We start from the raw sequence: 18,280 nt of genomic DNA, 5'->3' as shown, positions 1-18,280 counted from the left end.
GAGTGGACACGCCCCCTGCTGCTGATTGGCTCACTCACTCTCTCTCTCTCTCCCCTCCCCCATCATGAGTGGACACGCCCCCTACTGCTGACTGGCTCCCTCTCTCTTCTCCGCTATCATGAGTGGACACGCCCCCTTCTGCTGATTGGCTCACTCTCTCTCCTCCCCCATCATGAGTGGACACGGCCCCTACTGCTGATTGGCTCACTCTCTCTTCTCCGCTATCATGAGTGGACACGCCCCCTGCTGCTGATTGGCTCACTCTCTCTCCTCCCTCTCTCATCCCCCATCTCTCCTCCCAAATCACTTACTGCACCTTTAATATTTAAAGAATTTTACATTCTTTGTCCTTTTTGTGCATTAACGAAATGATATACCTTTAACGAGAAACCAAGAACCAAAACACCGTAAAACTGAATGTGACATTTAACATTTGCTGTGCTGTTTGGTAAATGTAAAGAGTGTTTTGACCGAGTCGCTGGTCTGAATACATAGGCAGGGGTTCTTCTTGAGGCAGTTTGTTCCGCAGTGACAGTAGGAGCATTGATGTCTGGGGCAAAGGTGTTACATCAGGACTGGGTAAACACTGGTCTGGCTAACTCTCCCATCTATATGTACACACACACACACACACACACACACAACAGGAAAGGGGCTTGTTTGTGTGTGGTCAATAAAGCCCAAGCTTGACAAACACACATTTGCTCAGAGTAAATGCTTCACACTAGATGAGCTGAGAAATGAATCCACCCTGACCTGGGAAACTAAACATTACAAAAACGAGGCCACTAAATCTATGACTTAAAGCAGTATCTAAATGAGTCTGCGCTTCACGTGACTTGGAGTACAATTAGTTCAGAAGTCAATTTTGGCTCAAATGTTATTTATGTGTGTAATATTGTGATTTTAATATCTAAAATTAGGGGGCATACTTCATCTCATTTGTTTAGACTGTCATTTATTTATAACCTGATGGACACAAACCAAAAGTATTCTTTCAATTATTACTATAACAGCTGAATTAAGCACAAATTCTGAGTCACGCTTATCGTAAAACAGTTAAATATAGCTATTAATTATTAGTAGTAGTAAAATAGTTAAATATAAAATAAAGCTAAATATAAAAACACTGATTCGTGACTCGTTTGAGACACTGTATTGTATCTCTCACATCAAAACAACATTTAGCAGTCCTGTCTACTGATATCTACTGTAGTACGACATATTGACAGTATAACAAAATTTCGCCCGTCCGTCACTCAGTATTTACCAGAATTATACCGGCCAACTCTAGGAGATAGGCCTATAAAAAGGCCTTGATCATGCATGAAACAAAAGTATGATTGTGGTCTGGGTTTGTGGGAAGGACAGCCTCTCCGTGTGATGTTGATCACATTTGCAATAGCAAACTTTCACTCCCTTCACCCGTCCTCCACACAAATGTGCTACAAATGGAGCTAGGAAGAGAGGCCTGTCCCAGATGGCTAAACCGTTAGCCATCAAAGAGACGGCCAAAAGCAGTACATAACATGCCTGCTACAAACTCACACATACAAGGGTGCAAGTCAACACAGCGTGATTCACACCGAGCCTCCCGTTGAGCGGATTTAAACACAGACAGGAGTGGCGGAAGATAAAGTTAAAATCACAAGAACACAAAACTCCTCACAATCCCGCCACGTCTATATTTTGCCCGTAACACCCCAATGAACCGTTTCGAAATTGAGACGGATGTGAATTTAGCCTATACATCCTTTCAGAGAAGGGGGGGAAAAGGCAGAAAAGCAAATATTTTCCCAACTGGCCAGAGAAAATGGAGTTTGAGAGTCTGAGGAAAATCCAAAAGAAAACAGGCCACCCCAGAAGACTGCAGCACTCAATAACAAAGACTGTCTAAGCTAGCAGTGTGTGTTTGGACATGTAACGCTTCCAGGAGCACACATTTTACTACGGTACTGCTAAAGCTAGGACAAAAGCCTGTGTGCGTGTCGCCTGCTCATAATACACATGCTCTCTTAAAAAAACAAAACTTTGCTGTTTGTTTCCATTGGAGCACTGATATTAAAATTCTGGTCAATTGTCAAGTCATGTCACCTTTATTTATATAGCATTAATACCATACAGATCGTTTTAAATTGCAATATTTCACAACATTACATTTTTTTCTGTATTTTTGATCAAATAAATGCAGGCTTCTTTTAAAAACACAAACTTTTATGTTAGTTGCGATTAGTCGTTTGACAGCAATAGTATTCTCATGTTATGGCCAACATTAACATTACATACTATTTCATCAGAATAAAAGTAAAAGTAAAACTTAAATCAATCAAGTGAATTTAGGCATCACAAACTACAAGGTGTCAAAAGGCTAAAGGCTAAATTTAAGTGTTTTTCCATTATTAGTGCTTTTAAATATTGAGTGTTAGATGACAGCAAAGGTAAACCACATGTAAAAATAAAGGTACTGAGCATGCACAATGAAATATTCAATAACTACAACCTCTAAAATCATCCAGTAACCAAAATAATGATGATAAATTGTGCATCTCTAACTGTGTTTATATGGGATTTAGCAAGTTACAGCCATCAACCACAAGTAATAAAAAGAGTCCTAATGAAATACATTCAAGGGAAGCCCTGCGATCATGTGCTCTTGTGTTTTTCCAGTTTGTCAAATCATGCTCACCTCCTTCCCCCCAAAAAAAAGAAAGAAAAAAAGAAAAAGAAAGGAAAAACCCTCCATGGTGGGAGCAGACAGCAGGAAGGAAACAAGGGGGCCATTTTTAGTTTACAGAGCTTGAGGCCACACTGTGGTAGAGTAAGTTGCAAAAACCAAACAGCGCTCATTAAATCACTTAACACCACACATTTACTATCACCACCAGGTCCCCTCACACTCTAATGGCGGGTCACGTCCTTTAACGCCTAACAAATGGTAAATCTTTTCAAAATTCACCTTATCCGCCATATTATTTCACCACATATCTCCACGAGAAAGATGTTTGCAACAATCGCTAAAGTCTAAATGCATGTATGCGCAACTTTTGCCTTCAGGAAAGACTGAGACGCACCTTTGTATAGTAATTGAAAGCAGCATGTTTTAAAGCGGGTGGAGGGGTAACAGGGGTTCCCATCAGAGGGTCTAATCCCCGTGATAGCAGGGGTCCACATCCCTGAGGGCCCTTCTCGGCTAGGGCCGCCCGCCCGTGGGCTGAACCCCCTCCTCTGATTCCTGGCTTTAATAAGACAACGGAAACACTGATTAGCCCCTCTATTTGGCCACATTCTCCAAATTAGAATCCTTCATTAGTTTATGACCCTGGTCTCAGTGTTAATGCCCTGTGAACTTAACCCCCCCCCCCCCTCCTCCCTCCTCCTGGGGTCCCAAAAAACAGGCAGGCGAGAACTAAACAAGATGACCCTCAACCGCCCTGAGCCCCCCCTTCCCCGCGGTCCGAGTCTATTATAAATGAAAGCTCACAGTAAACTGTTGGAGAAAAAGGGAAAGAGAGGAGAGGTCAACACATCATGTTGACCTTTCCCACTTCTGTCTTCCACAGGGTTAATAATGAAAGCAGGAAGACAAGAGGGAAAAACAGGAGATAGAGACCAACCTCAAAGAAAAAAAAAACTAGGCTATAACTTTTTAACCTGTGAAACAAGAGTTGCAAAGAATCAGGGTAAATGATCTGTAAATATCATAAATAATATAATTTGCCAGAAGATTAAATAACATGCACTGCTGACTGGAATGACAATTGTTATCGAGGTGAAAACACTCAACAATGTACGATATTTCCCAGAAATATTTCTTATTATCTGAATCAGGCAGCGACTTTATCACAAAGCGACAAATATATTGCAATTAATATATAATGCAATTAATGTCACGCACTTAAAATGTGCATTGCATAGTTTCCGTTTTGCCTTAAATAAATGCGTTTAGGCTTGGCGTTTATAATTAATGTTATTTATAGTGAATGCAACTATAATTTATGTTTGTTTTAACTTGTTTTCCAGAAAATAAAGTACACTCTTAAAAATAAAAGGTTCTTTATCGCCTAAAATGGTTCTTCAATGGCATCACTGTGAGAAAAAAACAAACTTTTAGGACCTTTATTTACTTTTTTGGGGAATTCTCAGGAAGCTCAACAACAACCATCTGGAAGCGCCACAGAACTTGTTCCCTATAATCCCGGGCTTTTGAGGCGGCAGTGAAACGGTCTTCAAATGACTGGGTGTTGCAGGTTGATTACGACTTCTGATAGCTTTGTGCTTCCTGTCATTTTCGTCCCGCTATCAAAGTGTCACGGGACACCACTGAGGCCTGAGCAAAGGCTGAACTAAATATAGAAGGACAAAAAGGTTACAGTGTAACCGTTCACGGGCTAAAAATCTAACTAGCTTTAATGCGATAGATATTTTACTGTACGTTCAGAGTCACTCAATCTTGTTTGTTTGTCTATATCTGACCGGGTCACATGAGTGTCACTGGATGAATAAAGCAAACCTCTCATGCTCTCTCTCTCTCTCTCTCTCTCTACTTTATCTCTACTGAGCGGATTCACAAACTGCACTTTCATTCATGCTGAAACGGAGACTTCATTTAGCTGTGTGACTCACATGTGGCTGAATGAGAGAGCCATCGGGATACTTCACACACAGCCATCTGCTTATCTGACTGCAATGAATGGTAAAATATATGCTCTCTAATGAAATCTCTGGCCTTAGGAGAAAAAGACTTGCGTGAGGGTCGTTCATGTGCAGAACAGTAGTGGTCACCTGAAAGTAATGTGAGCTTGTTATGGTTTCAAACAGGTTGGCTCACAGCCCTGTCACCACCCCTCATCTGAAGAGGTCCTGATTATAAATAGGAGTATGTTTCTGTTTTCCTGGACAAGCTTCCTGAAGCCTCTAGTGATTCTAGATTCAATCACTTCAATCAAACACTTTCAATGTGCAATGAGAGTCGCAAAGAAAGAATTATTCAGAAAAATATGAATCTGTAAATTTCATAAACGTTAATCTATAATTTGCCAGAAAAATTCACAGCTGACCAGATTGATAATGTTTATTAAGCTGAAAGCACTCAACAACAGCCATGTTTCAATCCAAAGTTGCAAATTTAACTTAAAACTTAAAAAACGGACAAAATCGTCACTTCCTGGGAAATTGCCGCAAAATATCTGAAATAAAAATGGAAGTTGCACCAATCAGGGAAGCAACTGTGGCTTTTTCTCATACATCATAAATTACTTGTATCTCATAACGTCAGACGAAACTCAATAAACACTGTCATGTTATCTTGCGTTCGGATGCTGGTGTTTATGAACGCAATCATGCGAGACGCTTCTGGAAGGGAATTAAACCAAATCATTTTGACGACAGATTTTGGCTCAGGCATTTCAGAATGATCAAACCAACATTTGAGATGCGATACGACAGTCCAGTAATCCAATCACATCTACAGTTGAGGCAAAATCACATGAGTTATGCGTTGCACATCAAGGGATTTGTTTGGTAAATGTGTTTCCAAAAAGCTGCGCTTGAACACACCAAAAGGACTAAAGGCGACTGTCAACTAGCATGTGTGTTCTGCTCCTGCGTGGAAGTAAATATCTGACTATATCAGAAGATGTCAATAGTCTATCTTCATCATTCAAAAAGGGAAACCAAAACTAGAACTTGCTCGCTTTCTTCACTTTCGCTTTTAATCTCCTGCACTGACTCGTTCGCTAAGCTAAACAGCCAATCAGTTCTCTCACCAACGGTGCAACGCCGATTCAACGAGCCGAATCGGCCCCAAAAAACCTGACGCTGTCCGACTAGAGCCAACGGTGCAGAACACACAGAAAAACTAAGCCGAATGACGCTCAAAAACAGTGTGTCCCGGCCCATAGAAATAATGCTCAAAAATAGGTTTCAGATTCACCTGACCTGAATCAGATTCGTTCTTGAAGTGGAACAAACGGCAGGGTCTCAAGACACATTTTAAGTTGGACTATTTTTAATCTGAAAGACTGTCTTAGAAACAACACTCATGGCGCTCAAAGACATCTGACAGTGATGTGATCGCTACAAAAATGAGGAATCGCTGTCAACTTCCTGTGGGAAAGTTATGCACAAACAAAGCTGGAGTCAACAACAATAAGACAATAAATAAAATGAGCCTGCATTTCTCTAGAACCTCAAACAAAGAGACAAGGAGGGGGTTGTACAGACAAGAAGAGACGTTCATGTGTGCTCGTACACCATCCACTCAAAAAGAGTAGCCTATGTCTCAATCTTTGCTAAAAAAAACATGCTTTATTTTTGCGTTGAGAGAGAACTACCAGACTAAATTTGGAGGCGAGTCTTAAGGTTCAGTCGTCCTCATTGTCGGATGCATTAACAGTTGCAACATTTCCAAAACATTAGCCTTGGTCTTGTGAGCCGTCTACACAAATGGCGTTTTCCCCTTCCTGTCCCTCAACCCCCTTTTGCACAACTCCTGGAGATCTGGTCCAAATGAAGCAGATGTTCTCCAGATGTTCCTCTTCTAAACATCTGGTTTTAAAAGCTCTCCGTTTTATCATAGTAAATTGGAGACTAATCATGTTTGTCTAGAAGCTATTGGTCAGAGGGTCACAGATCCAGACATCCCAGAAACTTTGCATTCAAAAAATTCGGCCCTAATATAGCAGCTATTAAATAAATAAGAATTTGAATAGGACATATCAAAAAGACACAATGTACTCCTTAAATATGTTCCTGTGTCCTGTGGACAGGCTTCTGCGGCTAGGCAGATGAGTTTACCAGGCCGGCCCCGTCCTCCGCTCGTTCTACGCTGCTACACTGGGCCTTTGTTCCCCTCTGAAACCCAATCCGCAGAAGCTCGAAGTACCCACACACACACAGAGAAGGAAACCTTGGCACACAAGCTAACACAATGTAGTAGAAACTATAAACCAGCTGGAAAAAACGATTCCTTATTGGGATTTTTGATCAAAAATGAGCTTTCATCTGCATATGAAAGCTGGAGACATTTTCTTAATGTAGCTATTGTTCAAAACAACAACAAAAGAATGACTTTTTGTCAACTAGAATACATGTAACAAGTCTTCCATTTCTAAAATGACTGGTAGCACTGCAAACTCAAAGGGTTAGTCCACCCAAACATATATAAACAGTGATCAGTAGCTACGTTTACATGGACATCTTTTTGTTTCAATCGGAATTAATACATTCCGATGATGAATCCGAACGTAGTGTTACACGTGAACGCTAAATAAAGTGATCAGGTTGATGTGCACGTTTATATGTCACAAACTTTTGATATGCGCACTCTGCACAAATATAGTTTCCCACTGTTTGCGAATACTAAACATTCTCCAATATTGCTTCTTTTCTTTGTTATTAAGAGCTTTCTTTATCGTTATCTATTTCGGGTCCTCAATAGGAGACGACGAGAACATGAACCGTTTGTGCCGCGCTGCTTATACTTATCAAGCAATAAAAACGCCCCTTCCAGCGTCCATCTGTGGATGAGAGTCTGAAACGAGGACTGATGGGATATTGTCCTGCTCCACTTTAAAGACGATGAGTGGAAGGAGAATTTTAGAATGACACGACACTTATTCATGACACTATATTTAAAAACAACATCCGCTCGTTCCACGTGTCATATGTCAATATGCCATTTCTACGTCATTGCACATGCGCAGTACTTTCCAGTTTCGGGTTTCATTCCGATCAAGCGCTTACATGTCCTCTCGTTCGGATTAGGAAAGGTTTAAAGCACCCCTTATAATCCAAATTAAATTTTAATCTGATTTGGCCAATACATTCCAGCTGTGCTACTAGACCGATTACAATCGGATTATTAGGGTCCATGTAAAGGCAGCTAGCGAACATACAAATTTGGTAAACAGAAGCTCAAGCATGTTTGCATGACGTGCAAGAACCAATGAGGTTCATTCTCACGTGTCACGCCAGGATGTTTGAGCTTCCACAAAAACAGCAAATGTATTCTTACGTGTCAGTCAAGTGTGGTTGAGCTTCCATTTTCTGTAATTGATGTGGTCTATGCATGTTTGCTGATCAATGCTTAAATGTGAATAAAAACCTCAATTTAGCCCGTTCATCATATACAGCGATTGTGTCTCTTCAGAAAACTTGGATTAAACCACTCAAATCATACGGATTTTCATTATACCATCTCTGTAACCCCAATCTAAAGGACAGCAATGCCTTACCAATTCAAAAGACAACCAAACAATGTTGCCACATTAAGCATGACAACTTACTTTAAGAAGTATCTCTGTCCCGAAGGGGTCTTGGCCATCTCCCAGCCTGGGGGCAGTGGCACATCATCGGGTATCTCGTACGAGGACTGGCGGAGGTGCTGAGGTGGGGCAGGACCCATGCTGCTCAGCGTGCCAGGGGAAACGGCACCCAGCTGCAGGGAGGCCGGAGAGGAGTGTGCCCTGACGTGCTGGGGCGTGAGGGTGCCAGCGGTACCTGCATCTGTGCTGGCCTGTAGAGGGATAGAGGATTAGGATTACATTGGAAGCAAAAAGGCTTCAAGCAATAAGTCTCTTAAAGGGAAACTTCACCGATTAGCATTAAGCTTTGTATCAGTAGAAACCCGGTTGTATTTTGGAATGACCGTGCTTCCCTCCCTCATGTCCCCCTGAGACGAGAGATTTCTGTATTGTGTGTCTGGAAAAAAACCTCCGATGACGCAAAAATCGTCATTTAGCTTCATCATCTGAGGTTTTTCTGTCCAGAGGCGAGAGACTACAGCCAGTAAGAGGAGCTCGTTCCGCATGTCTTCAACCCGCCCATAGGGGGATTTCACGCCGTCTTTTTCAGTTTCGCCATAAAACGCCGTCTTTTCAGTTTCGAGTCGACTAGTAGCCTAGTTGCATCATTTCCTCCGATACTGCCCTCTGTAACCGGTAGGCGTGGCTTGGGAGTGTCCTCATAGGGCAGCGAAGCAAGTGCATTCTGGGAGTTGTAGTCTTTCATCCACATCAGCCAAAAATACATTTTCTGGCTTTTCTCAGTCTAGAAGGCACCAACTTTTAAAATAATTTCACATTTCTACTACATAAATGACCCAATTTAAATACACATTCATCTTTCCAGCGGTGAAATATCCCTTGAAAAAGCAAAGAGGCTTATGTGTAAACCTAAATATTCAGAACACCAATTTTGAAGTCACATAAACACACAACACCAAGAACACATACACATGTACAACTCACACAATTAACTTCAATATGCACCATTGTGAAGGTCATTATACTAAATATATTTTTTCCTCTTATACTTCTGCTGAAATGATAGCAGAAATTAGGGTTGCAATAGAATACAATACATAAATGCATTCATTTATCTTGATAAATATCACAAGGTAATCGTTAAAGCATTATTCTTTATAACTTTTGTTTTCTTTCCTTTTTATGTCACATCTGTTTTCTTGATGCCATAAAAGTCTTCCATGTGTAGAATTTGTTACTGTGAACATTCTTTGTAACTTTAAATAATCACTCTGCTCAACTAGCCTATAACTTTTTAAAGGAAACATGAGGGGAAAAAATCTGTTGTTTGCTGCAGTGAAATTATTAATGAGCTCAGTGATGTATTGCACGTACAAGTGTTTTTTTTTTTTTTCAGAGTACAAAATATAATACAAATACATTAATAACAGTTTGCATTTCACTTGTTAAGCTATTTATGAACATTTATTTAAAATAAACTATGTTTTAAACTATGGGTTGGAAAAGTATAGGAAATTAGTCCGTTTTTCCAGTGGATAAAGGAAAAGTCAAAGTGCATATGAACAAGGATAATGACAAGAAAACGTATTTCCAACTTGAATAAAAATATCAAACATGGAAATGTACAAAACAACTGATTTTTTTTACTTGTTGTTTTTTTACACAAGGGCACTTCTGTCCTCTTGAATCATAGCAGAGTGTTGTTTTCATTAGTTTTATCAGCTTATTTTACAATAACAAAAGGTTAAGAAACGGATGTGGCCTACGCTGCAGACTTTAGGAGGAGCTAAGTAGGAAACAGGCTGTCCTGGAGCAACTTTACAGCACAACTCGCCGTGTGCGCATGCGCGAGATGTGAATCCAAGATCGAGAAAACTCGATTACTTTTGTTGTTAACCCTTTTTGTTGTTGATGTTGTAAAACATCATTTTTTAAGCTTCAAACGATAGCCGAACGATTTAAGTATCTTCCTCGTGGAACAAGTGCTGGAAACTAAAAAATATAACCCGCATATCGTTTATAAACTAAACTATGAACTATAAAAAGGACCGTTTATATATCGCCATTCTTGTGAAAATGCAAAGTGTTCATCAGGCAAAATGTTTCATCTAAAGACAAAGCGATAAATGTAAAGGTCAGTGATGGAATTGTAATGAACAGAACACTGAACTCGGCTGTTTAGAATCACAAATAGCGAAAGGAATCACTCTTTTGAGTCGGTTCTTTTCAATGAACTGGTCAAACGGGTTAGCATATGGTCTGAATCGTTTTGTGATTCAGTCCGAATCATTCCAAAAGCTCACTCATTCACTGAATCGTTTTATGCACGGAGGTTTAACCTCTGTAAAACAGTAACGGAATGATTTATATAACACACAACTAAAAGAAAGTTGGATGAAGTGTAATATTTCGGCTACCTAGGCCTACCATCTACAGAAATCAAACCTGGAAATTGATCTTATCGTTTGACAGTAACTTGAACGCAGCAAGCGAATTACTTTGTACAGTTAGTCAAGACATTTAAGCCCTATAAGTAACGTTAGGCTACACAATTATTTGACAAAGTAGTCTAATATGTTTCACCGTCACTGTACCATGGTACAGCCAAACTGGCACCAAATTCAAATAGAGCTACAGAATTAGCCAATTATGCTATTGAGATTTTTAATAAACATGTATTAGATCAAACCATGTTTCAGGTTAGCAGTATAGCCTCTTTAACGATAACTAATTGAGCTATTTTTTTTCTGTGGAGCAGTTGTTTGCTTTAGTCGTTCAGACTGGCTAACGTTACTTTTCTAACGCATTATGGCTTTTATGTTCTGACTGAGTTGTCTTCTTGTTTAGTTTTATTGAAATTAATATAATTATTTTATACTTTGGTCATAACTTGCTGTCACATAATATCAGTAGATACTTTATTTCCCTTAATGCAGTCTTCGCTGTTCTTCGTTCATGCAATAAAAATTAATTAATAAAAAAATAACGCCCGATAATAATCTGACGCGTCGAACTGCAGACTGAAAAGTCGCGTGAAACCGTGCGCGCGCCAGTTGCAGTGTCAGCCGCAGGAAAAGTTTGTGGAAATAGTTTGTGGTTTCTGTGGGGTGGTCTTACTTGTCTGGAGTGGGACTTTGGCTCTGGCGGCTTGAAGAATGAGTCTGGCAGCTTTCTCATCCTCATCGGCACGGAAGGGGGGACGATGGTGTTTTTCGGGTTCATCACAGCGTTAAAAAGAGCCTCCAGATCGGTCTCGGAGTCTCCCCGAACATGGACGATCTGATGGCCGACAGGAGGGTTGTGCTGGCTCGGATCCATGACTCCGAATAAAATAGAGCTCTTCTTTCTATCCGACCGAAATAGTGTAAACAGGAAAGTTGACTGCAACCATAAAACGGCGAGAAATTAGATCCAAACAGCCGTTTTCTGTCCGTCCACTTTATTAATTATCCAAGCCTTGCGAAAAAAAGTAGGCAACGCAGTGTTTTTCTTCTTCCCAAAAACACCCCAATATATGTGGAAACAAGCATATCTACTGAACTTTATCCTTTAAACTTTTCATAAAGTGTCTGAACTCTTTAAAATCGCTGTTCGTGTGACTTCCCTGAAAGTTTACAGCTCTTCTAACGCAGACATTGGTAGTGACTGTCCTGCGCTTTGAAAATCACAGCCCTCTCACTAACCTAACTAACTTTTTTTTCTTCTCTCAACTTCTGAAAGTTTGGGCAGGACATCAAACTTTATGAGTCATGTGACCGCTGACTCAGAGGGGCGGGGCTTAAGCAAGGGCCTTTAAAGCAACACGAGTTCCTTCTGTGTGGGGGCCCATGCATTTAGTGCATACATATTTCTATTCCAAGCATAAGTATTTTAATAATAAAGAATAAAGTATTTATATATCTGTTATTGTCTTATATAACTATCGTTTATTTCATGCCAAAAAAAAATAATATATTTTTTCATATCTTAATGTGCATCACTAAATAGGCTTAAAATAATAATAATAAAACAATCATCATGACACAGCAATTTTTCTTTTCTTTTATAATAAAGTGGTCATACAAGGTCGTTTTGTGTGTGTTTTTAGTTTTTTTTTAAATTCATATTTAAGCTTTGCGATGAAGTGTCACACACCATGGAATAAATATCTTTATACAAAAATACACCAGTGAAGTTCAAGCACTCGCTTCCTTATGAATAAAGAAATAAATTGTCTTTCATTATGTAGAAAGCCGCAGAAAAGTAGTTCCATGCAGTTCCCATAATTGTTATGTAAATGAGCCTTCCCGTTCCATTGAGAAATCATTTTGTCAAGACTGAGGCCAGCTCTTTTCCCATACATTTAACATTGAGTGACTGATTATGAAGCCCTTTTAATCCCCTGCGGGAACTGTAAGAGCATGATGAATGGATTAAAAAAGTTACTTTGTACTTTTCTCTTTTTTTTTAACCAGCCAACCAATATCCAGCCCTAACATGAGCAGTCTCTGCAAGCCATATATAATGAACCACATTATGCGTGTGGTTTTTGTCATTCCCTTGTCATTTAGATTCTGCTCTGAATTATCTCCATATTAATGATCATAAACTGGGTGGGTTGAAACACCATCATTTATGAGTGTTGTGAAATCACTACTTGATCGCCACCCTTCTGACTGACTCTGTGTTCAGTGAGGATTTACAGGACAAAACTAAACCCAAAAAATTTTTTTTGAGGAAAAAGTTTCATTTGAATTGTCGTCATGTAAAAAAAGGTTCAAAGGGGTTCAGTTTAGACTTGACTCGATTTAAAAAAATGTCTTGAATGATTGCATAATACTTTCATGTTTAAAAGGTTATTTCATTTTTTTTAATGATTATGTTTACGAGCTGTTTAAGTCATAAAATTGAATTAAAACAAAAACAATTAATTAAAACTAAATTCATTAAATGATCCAGCTGACAGAACTTTTCTTCTGTTTTATAATTAGGTTGTATTAGTTTTCAATTATTATAATTTTTTTCCACTTTTTTTGTTGTTGCTGTTTTGAACTTAAATATTTCCTAGGTTTGCCATTTTGAATTAAAATGCTAAAAATGTATGGGGATGTTGGGATGGAAGGCTAACACGTACTTTTCATTACCAGAATAATTCAACATTGTAAAAAAAAAAGTTGCTGCCTTAAAATTTTAAGTATAATCAACTTTAAGTCATTTCAACTTAAATTACATTAAACTGACTTGAAAAAATGAGTTGAATCTTGTATAATTTATTTTTTAAAAAGTAGAAAATTGCTTAATTTATTTTGATGAGTTAAAGCAATGTAAAATTGTCAAAAATGTTTAAAAATGTAAAAAAAAAAATTGTCATAACTTATTGATCATATAATTTTTTACAGTGAAGCATAACATTTAAAAATGTCATGTTTTCTCTAAAATATGTAAAACACTCTTTGTACTGACAGTTTTGTGATAAATATTTCTAATCTGCATTAATTTGTAGCAGACAGATATAAAAAATATTATATGCAATTTTTAGACGTACAGAACAAAACTGTAAAAAAAATTGCTGCCTTAAATTTGTAAGTACAATCAACTTGGATGTTTTGATTTTCAACTTAAATGACATTAAACTGACTTAAAAAAATGAGTTGAATCTTGTACTGTATAACTTAAAAACTAAAAAAAGTTTAAACTTATTTTGATGAGATTTTGAAACATGTTTTCACAACTTATTGATCATATATTTCTTTACAGTGATGATTCAACAAAATTCTCTCCAGTCTCTCTTTGTGTTTCAGTGCACAGCATTACAGTCTCTTTATGTTTGAACATTTTGCATCATGTAACACATGATACTCCTAATTAGTTGCGGTTTATTTATGTTTAATGAAAATATGTTGCTGCCTCAATTTGATTATCCTGTGCACACAAGATACAAGATACACAAGAGTGGTAAATATCCTGAATGACAGAATTTGAGGTTTGTTCGGGGGTCTACCCGGAGACCACCCACCGAGCTGTCCTGAGGGTAACTCCATCATTTAGTCAACATGTCCCAACATCTTCAAGCCTGTGACAATTGTTGACATGAGTATTACACGAGAAACAGAACTTATTGAACAAAATAGTTTGTCAGTGGTTTTAGGATTGTAAAACTGCAGGCTCAATTGCTTTATCTCAATTCTTGAATAATATTTTTTTTCTTTTTCTCTCAAAACAATACGTTCGGATCTGATCAGATTTAAAATTTTAATTGATTTTGGCAAATTGCATGTGTGCAAAAGAGTACAATTTTCTTAATAACTTGCTGTTTAAATCTGATGAGTTGATTCTCAGTGAAATTGTCAAACTCTTCACAACGTCTTAATTTTTTTTTACATTTTTCATTGTGTGAGCTATCATGTGCAAAACCATCCATTCAGTTATCAAAATCTCTCAGACATGCATGAATATATTCCATAAATATATCTGACAAGCAATGTTTGTAATGTCTGCTAAATTGGCAAGTGGCCTGCCATTGTAATGAAATAGAAATCATAATGAATCTTACCAATCAACCAATCAAGTTTGGAATCATATGACAGTTTACAATATTTGAGCATGGAGGAACATCACAAACCTAAACAGAAGGACTGCATGAATACATTTGTATTTACAGTACATTTATCTTTGTAGAAATGTGTTTCATAAAGACTGAAGCTGTAAGAATGCGTGCTTGTAAGGGGTGTAACACATTTCAACAAAAATAAATTACTGTATAAAAACAAATGTTCCTTTTTTTTTTTTGTGTACTACAGTATTGACTTTTCACAGTAAAGTTTTACCTAAAATCTGTATCTCATTCGGATAGATAAAACTGACATTCTTGTATAGTACAGTCAGTGTCAACAAAAAAGTAGAAAAAAAATGACATTTATAATTACAAATATTTCCATGGTAAAACAACATCTAAACATTTTGACCAGCGTGGCTCTCATGATGAAAAAAACACTTTTTATTTTGGTGGCAATGGCCGATTTACTGACACAATATCTAGATTTTGAAGCATGAATTCAATATTTTGGGTGAGTTACTACATTTTAGACATGCAACAGAGTTCTGATGTTCCAGCAAACTGTTGTGACAATTGCACTTACAGTTTAGAGAATGCTAAGACTGTTTTTTAATGTGCCAAAGCCATTGATAAAAACTATAAATTAAATACTGAAAATTAAAATGTTTGATAATTCACCTCCCTTACAGATGTTAACAATAGACATATAATAGAAAGATAGACATATAATAGATAGATAGATACTGTAGATAGATAGATAGATACTGTAGATATATATATAGATAGATAGATAGGCTATATACTGTAGATAGATAGATAGATAGATACTGTAGATATATAGATATATAGATAGATACTGTAGATATATAGATATATATATATAGATGGATACTGTAGATAGATAGATAGATAGATAGATAGATAGATAGATAGAAATGGGAGCGTTTGTGCGCCCTCTATAGGCCAATGACACTCTGAGATGATCCAATTAATAGAAATTATAAAACTTTTTTTAACATCAAAAACTTAATCAAGTTTAGTATTATTTAGTAATGAAATCAATTATTGTGACAATAACAAAATGACAAAATTTTCTCTCTGACATTTTTTTTACATGGATAATTACCAACCTTAAACAACCATTACTTTGATAAATTATTCATTTTAATATTTTTTAATTGTAATGTGTACATATTTTGTAATGTGTTTATTTATACTTGTGTTCATTTAAGGCATAAGTTGGGAGGCTATATTGTTGCGACATAAACATATCTTTTATATGCTACATTACTCATGTTTTTTTTTTCTTTTTCTAAAGGTAGTGTTAATGTGGACAATCTGTATGGTTTGCCTTTCTTCTGAATGGTAACTGCAGTTATCTCTTAATCTCCGCCTACTATGTCTGTTATGGTTTAATTGCAATCGTTTGTTGCATAACATGAACTTCTTTCAAGAGCTGACTGACTGCTGACTGATCCTATTATAATAAAGACAAGGAAACTGCCAAGCCCTTTCTGTTGTTTGTATTCACTTCATACAAATGTGAAATAGGCCCTAAACGAGTTCAGAATGATAATGGAGCTCTTATGCCATGCAGCAATTTCCGAGCAACTCTATATTACACTTAGAATGTTTGCTTCAATACGTATAAACCCGAAGTAGATTATGTATTAAGTCATAAAGATTTTTTATTAGATTAAGTCATGGAGACAGTAAACATTGACTTACATATTACACCGCGAGCTGGAGGTAATCTTCCGTCAGCTCGCTTTCTGATTGGCTATTGTTTCGTTTCACGTGATAATCTCCAGAGCGTTCGCGCGTTTCTCCTTGACTTTCCCAGAATTCCCACACAACAGGATTTCTGTTTCGACTCGAGATCGGGGCGGCTCCGACGTTATTCCGAGCAGATTTGGTGACAGTGGACATATAGTGGAAATATGAGATGGGAGGGAAAATAAGAAATTAATGCTTTTGCATTCTCTCATAGCCTAAATGTTTTCTGAGAAACTTTGCGTTCGCTCGCAAAACCTTTGCGTTACCCCGAGAAACTGCGTGCGCTTGCAAAACCTTTGCGTTCCCTCGCTAAAACTTTTGCATTTGCTCGCAAAATGTTTGCGTTACTCCGAGAAACTTTGCGTTCCCTTGCAAAACTTTAGTTTCACGGGGGAACGCAATCATACGGAGCCCTTAAAGGGACATGGTAAAGAAAAAAATATGAGATGGGAGGAAAAAATTATTTGGCCTTGCTTTTGCGTTCGCTCGCAAAATGTTTGCGTTCCCCCGAGAAACTTTGCCTCCCCTCGCAAAGAACACAAAAATTTTGCTAATGAACACAAACGTTTTTGCAAGGGAACGCAAAGGTTTTGCGAGCAAACTCAAAGTTTCTCTGGGGAACAGAAAACATTCGCGAGAGAACGCAGAAGCCTCGCCAAATACTTTTCCCCTCCATCAACCCCTGAAAATGGAAACATAAACACATAAAATCTATCAGAAAAGGAAACCTCCCCCTGTCATGAGAAACTACCTTTAGACACTACAGTATAGACCTGAAAACCTGTTCAGCAAGTGTGTTCTTGCAATACATTTCAATTTGTCACATTTCAAAGAGGGAAGGCAATCTCTGCCAAATTCTTCAAAGGTGCTGGGACCTCCTCCTCCACCCGCTGCAACAAGCCAAGGCAAGCTGACCGGAGAAGAGACTGCGCCCTTCCCAGAGAGACCTGACAGGATGAACGGCACTGATTGCAGACGAAACCGTGCAGCATGAAGTTATCTGGGTGTTTTTCTTTCTCTTTTGCATGAGTGGTTGAGTGAGCATTGGTATCCTGTAAGCCTGCTATCCAAGTTAATGATTCAATTGGAAAATTGACAGTGGTTAGCGTAACACATCAACCTGTCGAAAGAAACCGGAAATGGTGGTTCTTCCAAAAAAAAAAAAGAAAAGAAAAAGTCACATTTGTTACTAACAGTGTTGGGGGTTACTTAACAGTAATGTAATCAGATTACTTTCCAACTAAAGAAACACACTACTTTTATTTACAACAAAATATCTAAGTTACTTTTTCAAACAAGTTAGGCTACTTTGTTTTCCCATGTATTGACTGACAGCTGTCCGGTCTTTATGTTGAGAGAAATCAGGAAGTGAGTGCAGAGAAGTGTGTAAACATACAAATGTAAGCATGCATTTACTCATCTCACAGTCACAAAAACAGATTTAGTATTCCTCAAAATGAATCAAAACTGTGAAAAGCAATCTCGGAATATTAACTGTCTGCAATGATGAAATAAGTTAAATTACACAAATATACTTTATGTATTTAATCTCACTTTATTGAGCAATGTCTTTGCTGCTGACCTTCGATGATCCAATTGAACCATAATAACAATCAAAAATGATTATGATAAACATCACATTTGTGTTTCATTCTTTTTATTACTGAAATAAGAGGCTGCGTCCGAAATCACATACTGTCTTGAA

At 37.8% G+C, this 18,280-nt stretch overlaps 1 protein-coding gene across 2 annotated transcripts in view; it reads right to left on the bottom strand.

Moving 5' to 3' along the window:
• yap1 (Yes1 associated transcriptional regulator) overlaps positions 1 to 11,982 on the bottom strand; it is a 33,254-nt gene extending 21,272 nt beyond the window's left edge. For both annotated transcript variants that reach the window (XM_082182564.1, XM_082182565.1), the window contains exons 1-2: positions 11,382 to 11,982; positions 8,286 to 8,515 (exon numbers count right to left, since the gene is read on the bottom strand). In XM_082182564.1, coding sequence (XP_082038690.1) covers positions 8,286 to 8,515; positions 11,382 to 11,582 — 431 coding nt within the window. In that variant the 5' untranslated portion in view covers positions 11,583 to 11,982. The remainder of the gene's footprint in view (positions 1 to 8,285; positions 8,516 to 11,381) is intronic.
• Positions 11,983 to 18,280: the final 6,298 nt, after the last annotated feature.

Source organism: Leuciscus leuciscus, assembly GCF_965113295.1.
Source record: "Leuciscus leuciscus genome assembly, chromosome: 10".
Taxonomy (NCBI): Eukaryota; Metazoa; Chordata; class Actinopteri; order Cypriniformes; family Leuciscidae; genus Leuciscus; species Leuciscus leuciscus.
Note: the sequence above shows the minus strand (reverse complement) of the source record. Positions and strands in the feature narration are given on the sequence as shown.